This window comes from Chrysemys picta, chromosome 1 (assembly GCF_011386835.1).
Source record: "Chrysemys picta bellii isolate R12L10 chromosome 1, ASM1138683v2, whole genome shotgun sequence".
Lineage (NCBI taxonomy): Eukaryota > Metazoa > Chordata > Testudines > Emydidae > Chrysemys > Chrysemys picta.
The window spans coordinates 293,054,535-293,066,232 of record NC_088791.1 but is presented as its reverse complement, the minus strand read 5'-3'; the positions used below and the strand labels follow the sequence as shown (position 1 = coordinate 293,066,232).

Genomic DNA, 11,698 nt, shown 5'->3' with positions numbered 1-11,698 from the left:
TACATTGGTGTATAGGCAATTAAAGAATTTTTACTCTGAACGTCCTTTGATTCCTTGATTAATTTTGTTCTCAAAATCTCGATTTTGTGCCAAGTGCTCAGATCTTCCCTCTTTTTACCTTTCCCTTTTGCTACTAGTTTAACGTCCTCCTCACTACTCTAGCCAGCCTGTCCCTGAGAAGATCGGTTCCACTTCTAATGAGGTGGAGGCCATCCAAACTATAAAGCCTGCTCTCCCCACAGAAGGTGGACCAATATTCCACAAAACCCAAACCTTACACCCTATGCCATTTACCTAATGGCATAGGGTGGATGTTCACTTCCAGCGGTTCACTTCCAGAATCTTCTGCCCTCTGCTATCCTTTCCTCATGGGGCAGGATCTCAGAGTACATTGCTTGGGCATTCTTTTTTTCAGCATGCTTCTGAGTTCCCTGAAGTCATCTATTATCTGTGAGATATCCCATGATGCAGTGTCATTAGCGCTTACATGAACCATCACCATATGAACCATAGCGACACTAATATGGCAATCAGGGAGAAATGTCACAGGCCCCTGGGAAAGGAATCACCAGTTCTGGAAATATGTGGCAGTTGAAGGCAACTAGGAGCCATCAGACCAGAAGGAAGCTGTTGGCAGAAATTCAAATGACAATGTTGGGGTCCTCAGACTTACGACACCATTCGATCCTCAGAATTCCATTGTAAGTCAAAACGTTGTAAGTTGAAACCGCTTTTCCATAGGAATCAGTGATATAAAGGGGGATTGGTTCCTGAACCAAGGTTTGATATGCTATTTTCACCACATTAATCCAGATTTTTGTACTAAATGAATTATAGATGACTAATGTAGCAACATCAATGTATTTATTTGGTAAACAACATTCAAATAAACAAATAAAATCACATATGCTTTGACTTTCCAATTTCCAGAACTTTTTGAAGGGCTCTTGGCTGGAGGGTTCTCTGAAGGTCTGGGTCCCTTGCAGTCACTTGTCTGATTGGCTTCCATGGCCGGGTAGCTTGTTGCTGGGTAGCCTTGCTGCTTGTTTTTGATTGGCTCCCAGCCCGGGGCTCAGCCAATCAGAAAGCTTAACCAGTGAAATCAGTGATTGGCTGAGTCTCAGCATGTGGTGTGTGCTGTTCTCCCTGCCAGCGTTCGTCTTATTCATAGATTCATAGATTCTAGGACTGGAAGGGACCTCGAGAGGTCATCGAGTCCAACCCCCTGCCCTCATGGCAGGACCAAATACTGTCTTAAGGGCAAAACAAGCGTTGCAAGGGCGAAACGGGCAGTCAATTGAAAAGCATAGGAAGTCCGAGGACTCCCTGTAATTACTTCCCTATAACTGGCTGTGGCTGCTGCTGCTCAGGAAGGATAAAAAAGGTCCTGATGCTGCAGCAGGCTGAAAGTGCCTTACTGCTGCTGGAATTCTGAAGGCCCAGTAACTTCCTGTGTTGTTTGTTTGTCCATAAGTGCCTACACTGCCACTGTCTCCCGTTAGACAGGATGCATAGGGTGGTAGAAAGAAAGAATCAAGAAAGAATATTCCTTCCTTCCTGCTCTGTATTCCTTGTAGGATCCCTTTACACTGCAAAAACAAACAAACAAACCACCTTTCCCCCCAACATGTTATTACATGCCTGTGTGTCCCAGTTAGGGAGCTGGATTAGTTTGGTGCGCTAGGAGAAAGCTGAAAATGCATATAAGTGTAGATGGTAGAAATGATGGGCCTGCAGCAAAATAGTTGCTGGATTTATCACAATAAAGGTCCCATATTAGACTTGTGGCTGTTTTGTTTTGTTTTGTTTGTTTGTTTTTTATACCAGATATGTTGGTGGTCAATTTTTAGTAGAAGCAACACTGGCTATTTTTATTATACAATTTCTGTGTTTGTGGCCCAAAACTGGTAAGATCCAGCGGGATCCAGATGATGGATCTGAGTTTTTGTGGTTCTATTACACTGGGGTCTGGATTTTTTAGGTGTAGTAGCAGCTAAATGTGTTCTCTGTTTAGGCAATAAAATGTGGGCTCTTGGGACCAAAGCCTGGTGGAATAGAGAATCTACATGTTAGCACTGGATTTTTTTGATACTGTTTTATTTATGAATTAGCATCCAGATTTCTTTGGTGCAATCTGAGCAGCTATCTTGTTCTTTATTTAGCCAGTGGCATTTGGGAAACTGGTCCCAACTTGCAGGAATCTGGCAGGATTTGGGTGTTGGATCTAGGTTTCTCCAGCTCTGTTGCACTGGGATGTGTTGGAATCCAGATTTTTTTGTTAGAAATTAGAATAGGAGCAGCTAAACTTGTTCTCTATTTAAGCAGTGAAATTTGTGAAGCAGGTTCCCAAAATGTTCTGGATCCAGCAGATTTCTGATGCCAGACCTGAGTATTTGCGGTGCTGTTGTACTAGATGCATCAAGATCCAGAGTTTATTGGTTTTGTTTTCTTTTTTGTTTAAGAAGAGTGTCTACATTTGTTCTCTCTTCAGGCAGTAATATTAGGAGGGTTGGAGCCAAACATCTGCTGGATCTATCAGGATCCAGGTATTGGATCTGGGGTACTGCAACACTGTTGTGCCAGGATTTGTCAGGGGGCCAGGATTTTTTGATGCAGTAGGAAAAGTTAGGCTTGTTCTCCAGTTAGGTAGTGTAATTTGGGGCACTGGAGTCAACAATTGAAAGGGATCTAGCTTTTACCCAGCCCCTACTTTAGATATTTCAGGTATGTTAATTCAAAGAGAGCTGAGGCTGCACAAACTGTCACCCGTCTGGGCCATTAGAATGAAGAGCAGAAAAGCTTTCTATCTGTCCATGAACTCCAGTTCCGAGTAACCTTTTGTGCCCTTGTTAGTCAAGTGATCAGTTTGAGCTGCAGGTGGAGTAGAGGTGATTGAGTGAATGAGGAAGGCAAAGTGCTCCTGCATGTGTCAGAGCAGGGAGGAGCTGGTTTGGGGCGGTCTTATAAGAAATCGAAACCAACCGACTGTAACTCAGCAGTTTTTTCTTTCTTTTCCTGGCTTCTTGTTTTGTTGTCAAAAGTCCCTGGCTGGGCTGGATTTACAGCCTTCTTTGACAAGACAGGCCACACTTCAAGACTATGTATGGGGCAACAGGATGGGAAAAAGACAGCAGGCGCAGGGTGGCTGCTGCCTCCACCACCTCCTATCCTAGGGGTTACCAGGAGCGGGAGAACTCTGGGCTGACAGAGGGAGCTGGAAATCCCAGGGGGGACCTGACTTCTCCAGAAGAGTTGGGGAGCCAAAAACCAACCTGGCAGCAGCAGGAGCAGCAGTGAGTAGCAACCAGTTTAGCCAAGTTTGTATGTATTTACACAATAATATTGTGAGTATTAAGTGCCAGTTTTTTCACCTGACTCTGTGTATGTATTTATATAAAGGATGTGCTTAACCCTGACAAATGTAAAGCCAAAGCCTTAGTCCTGAGCTTGTAGTTTAAACCTACCTGGGTTCCAGCCATCTCTAATTTTAACTTCCAGTGATTGTAATTAGATATTCTGCAGGTTGTATGCTCTGTGTATGCATATGCACCTACTATATGTATGCTTAGCTGGGCAAAACTATTAATCACTTACATATTTTTTCACCCAAATTTAATTATTTTTTGTTTTCAAGTTATTTCTACACATAATACTGTTAATGATAATGTTAACTATTCTGTTGATCTTGCTGTTTTTCATTGCTTTCAAAGTGTAGCTGATTTAAATTAGTACTGCCCACTAGAAGCTGTTTCAGTTTCCTTTCTTTCTTTTACTGAAACTCAAGGGAAAAAAGGGTGGAGCTAATATGTGACAACTGTGGGACAAAAGATCATAAACAGTTGGATGTTTCAGTTTATTTTAATTCTCTAATGTTGAATGCTTGAACATCTAACAAGTTGTAAAATGATCTACTTTTGGTATGTATGGGCTATTAAGTTATGTGACGTTATCCAGATCTAATCTTCTGTTTGGGAAGATAATCATGCAGTCATGAATCTGATTAACTTCCTGCCTCTTCCAAAATTAGAAACAGGCAAAACAAAGACCATTTATGCCACTTTTTTTTTCTTGCTCTATTCTGGGGCCAGCCAGAGATCAATTCAGCCTCTAGCATAAATTAGAATAGCCCCAAGGCTGCTCTAATTAACACCCAGATAACTATGAGCTCAGGGGTTTTTTCTAGCAGCTGGGAATAGCTAGAATGCAGAGGCATTCTGGCCACCTCCTTTTCTTTGCATGCCAGTAACACTCCTTTATACCTGGAAGCTTGGGAAATCCTATGATTGTCTTTCCAGCTATGTGCTATTAAGGAATTTGAAGAATAATCAGACCAAAGTAAAATCTCAAACTCTTTCAATCTGTTTCTATTCCATCAGGATGCCTGGCAATGGGAGGGAATCACCTGTCAGGAACTTAGCCAGCAATAATGTCTATTCAAATTCAATTTGGAAATGAAACTGAAATGCCTGGGCAAAACCCTATAGAATATCTTTGAAAGCCGAAATAGGGGCAACAATGAATCAACAGGGTGACAACAGCTTGAAAACACCTACTACTTGCTACAGTCAGTTTGTGCTTATCAGGTTGCTTGACTTCAAGTCTGTAACATGCTGTGAGGTTACATTTACTTGTAAAAGTTGATTTCCAAATTGCATCTGTTCAGAACAAACCTGAAACAAAAGCTTATCCTGAAAAAATAAATCCGCAAAAGGTAGAAAATGAAAGGGCTGCAGTGTAGTCAAGTGACTAAGAAAGAAAAAGGTTGTGATGGCCCCTTTTGTTCAGCAGCCAGCCTCGACTCTTTTTAAAAACAAATCTGACAATGTGTAAAATAGTTTCCAATAAAATCCATCTTCAAAAAACAAACCTGCTATCATAAAATCCAAGGATATGACATTGTACAAATGGGAACAAATATCCCTTGCCATGTAGGATGAAAAGAGAAAGGAAACAGTGGAACACATGTTTACAGAATTCTAGTACTTAGCATTTACAGTTTGGAAAAAAAACTAGATTTTTTTTTTAATCTTTATGCTCAATAAAAAAGAACCCATACACTCTTCAATCTGTTACCAATAGAAAGCTACTTGCACAAAGACTGACAATTGAATGCTAAGTCCATCTGTGAGTATCCTTGAAGGTGATGATACAACTCTCCTTGAGCGTTTGCTCCTTTAAGTCAACTAGCCTTCGTTTTCCTTAATGCAGTATTTCATGTAAACTTTTTCTGCTTCTTTCCATTGACTAATCAGAATAAATGATTCTTGTCCTCTATATAGCATTCCTTTTCCATAGCTGTTGACCGTTATAATGTCTCCCCGAGCCTCTCTTTTGTCTCGACCAGGGGTTGGCAACCTCTGGCACGCAGCTCACCAGGGTAAGTACCCTGGTGGGCCGGGCTAGTTTGTTTACCTGCCGTGTTGGCAGGTTCAGTCGATTGCGGGTCCCACTGGCCACAGTTCGCTGTCCCAGGCCAATGGGGCTGCGGGAAGCCAGGGTGCTTGCCCTGGCGAGCCGTGTGTCAGAGGTTGCCGACCCCTGGTCTAGACTGAACTTGCCCACATCTTATTTTTTCAGGCCTTTCATCATTTGTGATGCTCTCCTTTGGACTCTCATATTTCTATCTCTTACTGCAAACCGAACATCAGATGAGATCATCTACGGCCATGGAGAATGGAATAATTAGCTTGCAGCCATTTGTCTTGGTGCATATGCTATAGAACTGGAAATAACTAATAACATTTGCAAAAGTAACAGTTCCAATTTCATTAGCATGGCTCTGCAGGGATAGTGACAGGAGAGTGCTCATGCTGCTACTTGCATTGCCTCTTGCCAAGTAATGTGAGAATTTCCCAGCCAAACGGCAAAAATAATATGTGAAATTATCAATGGGTGTCATCTGGCAAAACAGGACATGTGCAACCAAAACAGTCTTATGTTGTATAATTAAGTAATCAAAAACTATGCACAAGGAAGCAAAGTTAAGGTTATGAAGGTCCAGGTCCTGCAAGCATTTTAAGTACAACTTCATCAGGTCTGTTGCATGAGTAAGATGCATACATAAGAGTATGTACACTTTGTTGTTTATTTCTTCTTTACTTCATATCTTCTCTATTTGAAATAGTGTCCCTACTCCCACCCACACAGTCAAATACTCTTTCCCCCCATAGAATACATGAAATTTGTCTTCACAAACTTATAACAGTTTTCTTTTTAAAAAGAAAGTGCACTGTGGTGTCGGGCACCGTACTCAGACCAATATCAAAGAAGTCAATGTTTGCTCAAAAGTGGTAGTCAGCCAAAATGTATTTTCTCTGTTTCTGTGAGGAAAATCTCAGAAAATCCATTAAGGATTTTCAGAGCTCATTAATTGGGTCTCTGTTGGGGGGAGAAGGTGGGGCAGAAATACATCCTCTATAACTCTAAAGAGACATTACAAGGAAAAGTTTTTAAAAAACCAAAACAATAGATTTTCCATTAAGCACAAAATAAACTATTTTTTTAAATCATTATTTTGGAGCCTGAGTAGTAGAAAACATTTTATTTCCTTTTTGTTTCATGCTATTTTTTTCATACTCTTTGTACTTCACATTGTGTGCACTATTGATAATTTGAAATAATCTTCAAAATTAGGACATTTCATTAATTTCCACAAGGCAATTAGAATAACTCCTTTCTAAATACAGTTACTGCAGTAGCTCAGATTCTGCTTAAACAGAAAACTGACTGGAATGTTAAATTGCCCACTTGTAACTAGGATCCTGTAGGCTTTGCAGGATCAGAGTGTCTGTAAGAGGATATGTCTGACATGTGGTATTGCAAACTGGCTAAAACACAGAGTGAAAGAATTCCTTTCATAAAGAGGAAAAAGCAACAGTTAATGAAAAGGTCTCAAGGAAAAGGGCAAAATAAATTAGAGTATGGATTTAAGCCCTGATCCTGCAATTGACAGTCTGTGTGTTGACTGCAGTGGCTGTACAGAACCTCATTAAAGTACACCCATGGCAACTGCAGGACTGGGGATTTAGACTTTGGTCCTGAGTTTCCACACGGACTGATTTCCAGTAAGCCCTGGGTGTCCAAAGCCACACTGTGACTGTTCAGCTGGGTCTTCTCTAATATTACCAACTCATTTACCAACTCCCAATGGTGCACACCTGGAATCTCCTCATCAATGACTTCCCACCCCTACACTTCTAATGTAACCTACATACATGGGGTAGGTACATGCGTAGGGATTGGAAGCCTGTGGTCCACGGCCCATCAGGGAAATCTGCTGGCGGGCCGGGGATGGTTTGTTTACCTGCAGCATCCAATGGGTCCTGCGGGAAGTGGTGGCCAGCACATCCCTTGGCCCGCGCCGCTTCCCGCAGCCCCCCTTGGCCTGGAACAGTGAACTGCAGTCAGTGGGAGCTGCGATCGGCCAAACCTGTGGACGTTGCAGGTAAACAAACAGTCCTGGCCCGCCAGCGGATTTCCCCGATGGGCCGCATGCGAAAGGTTGCTGATCCCTACGCTATATGATAGACTGAAGGAAGCCAAAGCTGGTTTTGTCCCTTTCCTGCTCTGCATCTGCCTCTCTCCTACTTATTTTGAAGCTTTCATCTGGTTTCCAAATCAACTTCAATAATATGAAAACCCATTCAGCTTTTAACAGTCTCCTTTTAACTGCACAGGCTTTTATGGTGCTGTTTATATCTTGTACCTTGCACTGATGCATTTGTTGCTGATACATACATTTGAGCTAATAGGAATGTCAGACTAAGGAAATGATCATCTTTATGGAGATTATGTATATTTTGGATTTGATTACAGTTCTTTCCATAGATATTTTTTAATATAGTGTTGTGGTTTTTTGTTTGGTTGGTGTTTGGTTGGTGTTTTTAAACAAAAACTGGGGATCTAAAGGAGAGGAACCATAATACTGTGAAATTTCAGAGCCTTACCATATGAGAGTAAATTTAAAGGCTAATTCCTATCTCTATCTGTATCCACAACCTTTTATAGGGCTCATCACCATAGTCCCTGAAGTCATTCTGAAAAAGGCAACTATACATAATTTTCTTTGACTAAGTTTGGAGAGACAATATAGGAAACAAGAATAGGACTGAAGAAGTTGACAAACTTGTGTATAACATCTCAAGAGAAGATGTAGTCTGAGATCTGGCTAGTAAAATACCATTTAAAAACAAACCTAACAACCTTCAAAGAGTAGAGTAGATGACATTCAAGCTTAGTTACGAGGGAAAGTCTAAACACTTTTAAATACAGCCAAGTAAGGGAATGCTTGGAGAAGCATACAGTAATATGATCAAGAATAACATTTTGTGTTAAAAGAAGAACAGGAATACTTGTGGCACCTTAGAGACTAACAAATTTATTAGAGCATAAGCTTTCGTGGACTACAGCCCACTTCTTCGGATGCATATAGAATGGAACATATATTGAGGAGATATATATACACACATACAGAGAGCATAAACAGGTGGGAGTTGTCTTACCAACTCTGAGAGGCCAATTAATTAAGAGAAAAAAAACTTTTGAAGTGGTAATCAAGCTAGCCCAGTACAGACAGTTTGATAATAAGTGTGAGAGTACTTACAAGGGGAGATAGAGTCAATGTTTGTAATGGCTCAGCCATTCCCAGTCCTTATTCAAACCGGAGTTGATTGTGTCTAGTTTGCATATCAATTCTAGCTCAGCAGTCTCTCTTTGGAGTCTGTTTTTGAAGTTTTTCTGTTGTAATATAGCCACCCGCAGGTCTGTCACTGAATGACCAGACAGGTTAAAGTGTTCTCCCACTGGTTTAAATAAACAAGGATAAGCTTTGCTAACTTGCCTTAAATTGGTCATTAACTTATGTGCAATACTTGAACATAAGAATGGCCATACTGGGTCAGACCAAAGGTCCATCTAGCCCAGTATCCGGTCTTCTGAAAATGGCCAATGCCAGATGCCCCAGAGGGAATGAACAGAACAGGAGACCATCAAATGATCCATTCCCTGTCGCCTATTCCTAGCTTCTGGCAAGCAGAGGCTAGGAACACTGTTCCTGCCCATCTTGGCTAATAGCCATTGATGGACCTATTCTCTATGAACTTATCGGGTTCTTTTTTTGAACCCTTGTGGTGTAAATTTTCATCTGCACAACCTCATAACACATCATGTTCACCAAATTTGTGATGGTGCAGTATATACTGCTTCCACTGAGTTTTGCAGCACTCCAGTTGTTAAGGATATTTGGCTACATGGAAAATGTTCAGTGGCTATCACAATAATAAGATAAGAAAGGATTGTATTAGCTGGTTCCATTAATGCTAGCAGCTCCATCGTTACTAGTTTAATTTTTTAAATTAATCCACTTCCTAGAATAAGTCTTCAAAGAGAAATCAGTAATTAAACAGGTATAAATACTTTCCTCCCCAGCCCTGGATCCCAGTGATATGGCGGCAAACTGCTTTTTGCAATTGGAGCTCTGTGTGATTTTGATTTTCTTTTTTTCCTGTCCCCTTTTCAGTTGCTTTCCCTAAGCACCTCCTGCCTCTCTCCTTCGTAGTTCTCCCACTGCCAGCCTTGTTCTTCTTGCCCCATTCTTTTAATGTCTCTCTTTTATACCCTAGGACAACTGGGACCCATTCTGGATTGCAGGATGGGGGCACGGGGAGGAGGCTTTCAGGCACTACTGCAAAATAATAAATATGCCCAGAAAATTTAAAGTCCTTCATAAGCATTAAGCTTCATGACACCACAGTGATGTACTATCCCCATGTTATAGATGAAGAAACTGAGGCACGGGCCAAAGATGGACATCAATAGGTGCTTGAGAGCACTAAGCACCTCATAGGATGGAGCCTGGGAAGAGGAATAGAACCCAGAACTGCTAATTCCCATTGCCTTCGCTGTTAGACCACATTCATCTGATGTTCATGGATAGGATGTACTGTATAATGTTTTGTAGCAAATCTATGGAAATACAGTCTATGTCTTGAAATGAAGGAGATATGATATTAGCAGCGAAGGTGGGACTTTCGTAAACAGAGTTCAGCCAGTGCTGAATATTTCTGAAAATCTTATTCTTGGCACATATGACATACACATACAGCATGGCTTGTGATTGAAAACATCCCTATGTATATACCTACTGCAGAAATCATACATCCTGATTGTTCTAAACCTTGTAGCTATTCTTACAGAAATTCTAAAGGTCCATATTGAAATAGAGGATAGTAATGAATCCATAGGCTCATGTGACAATAATTAACAACTTTCTTTCCATTCCAGTACAGGCGCATATGTCTTGATACCTCCAAATGAAACCAGAAGGAACCAGATACAGAAAAGTAAGTGCATTATCTAACACACTCAACATGAATTTGTTCGTTTTGTTTTTGCAAATTGCAGCTTTTGTCTCTGTGCTTTATGACCCTTGCAGTTTTATCTCAGCCTTTACATTGGTTTTATGTGTGCAGCTGTGATAATATTAAAGCCACCACAACATAGAATCCACGGCCAGAAGGGATCATTGTGATCAGTACTTAATTTGTAATGAAAGAGATGCTGGGACTCTAACAGTTTTTTTTACTTTCATAACTGACGCGGCAAGCCTAGAGGTGCCAGGGCTCAGCCCCGGCAAGCCCCAGCACAAATTAAGCACTGATTGTGATCACCTAGTAAAGGCAAACTCCATCACCATGCAGACTTTTCTTGTATCAGTTCTAAAATATTTTGCATGGGTAGAAAAGCCAAATTAGGAAAAGAATAGTTCAACCATAGAAAGATGTGATATCTGTAAAATGTTCCCATTAGAAAGGTGGTGTCATAGCTGTTCAAATTAAGTTCTACAAGACACATTCAGAATTAACTTGATGCCCCTCCTAAATTTCATAACCCTTCTCCTCTTTCTCTCCCCGCCCCCCACCACCACCCAGGTGTCGAGTTTAGGTTTGAAGATCAAATTTTGAGTCTTGTTTAGCTATCCATGGTCAAGAAAATCTTTCTCTAATGCCAGTGTTGGCATAGTGTACCTATTGCATGTTTATATAGTTAAATTGTTCACATGTGTACTGTTTTCAGAGAGAAAATGTCCATTTATAGAATGTGCTTAACAAAATTCTCTAAGTACAACTGCACAATGTAAGGCACTTTACCGCCAATGATTTGATTTTTTTTTTTTTCTGAGCAGCACTGAATATCTACATCTCCTATTGTTGCATGTCTGAGTTAAAGAGTTGAGATTGTCGAATAACTGGCTCAATTGGAATTATTTAATCAAAGATTATCAATCAGAGATTAGTACAGCATTATGCAGAAAGAAATAGATACATTACCACGCCTATGTTGTCAGACCAAGAAGTGGCTCTGTGTGTCTCCTTCACTGTATCTGGAGGGAGGTGCAGTTCTTATTCCCCAATTATGTTCCCTTACCAGTGTCGTCATATAGGGTTTTAGGCAAAGAAACCCTCTTTGCCAAAATAAACAGATGTTATGATGTCACTTCTATGCATTCTCAGTTTACCTGACTTATGTGTGAAGGCGTGATTCTTTACAGTTGAAAGAACCAACAATTCTTCAAGATAATGTCTTTCAGTGAGTCCTTCTGACCCCACAATCATTCTTCCTCGTTGATTCCCCAACAGAAAACATCTGTAGTAACAATCATCCCTCACTAGTTTCCCAAGTTTATATGTGCATATGTATA

General features: G+C 40.8%; 1 protein-coding gene across 2 annotated transcripts in view; it reads left to right on the top strand.

Moving 5' to 3' along the window:
* The first annotated feature begins 1,167 nt into the window (after nt 1-1,167).
* The window catches only part of EPSTI1 (epithelial stromal interaction 1), an 87,226-nt gene continuing 76,695 nt past the window's right edge, over nt 1,168-11,698 (top strand). Inside the window, exons 1-2 of one of the 2 annotated variants that reach the window (XM_005308173.4) lie at nt 1,168-3,293; nt 10,282-10,340. In XM_005308173.4, coding sequence (XP_005308230.2) covers nt 3,100-3,293; nt 10,282-10,340 — 253 coding nt within the window. In that variant the 5' untranslated portion in view covers nt 1,168-3,099. The remainder of the gene's footprint in view (nt 3,294-10,281; nt 10,341-11,698) is intronic. The other variant, XM_065581195.1, reaches the window with a different exon arrangement.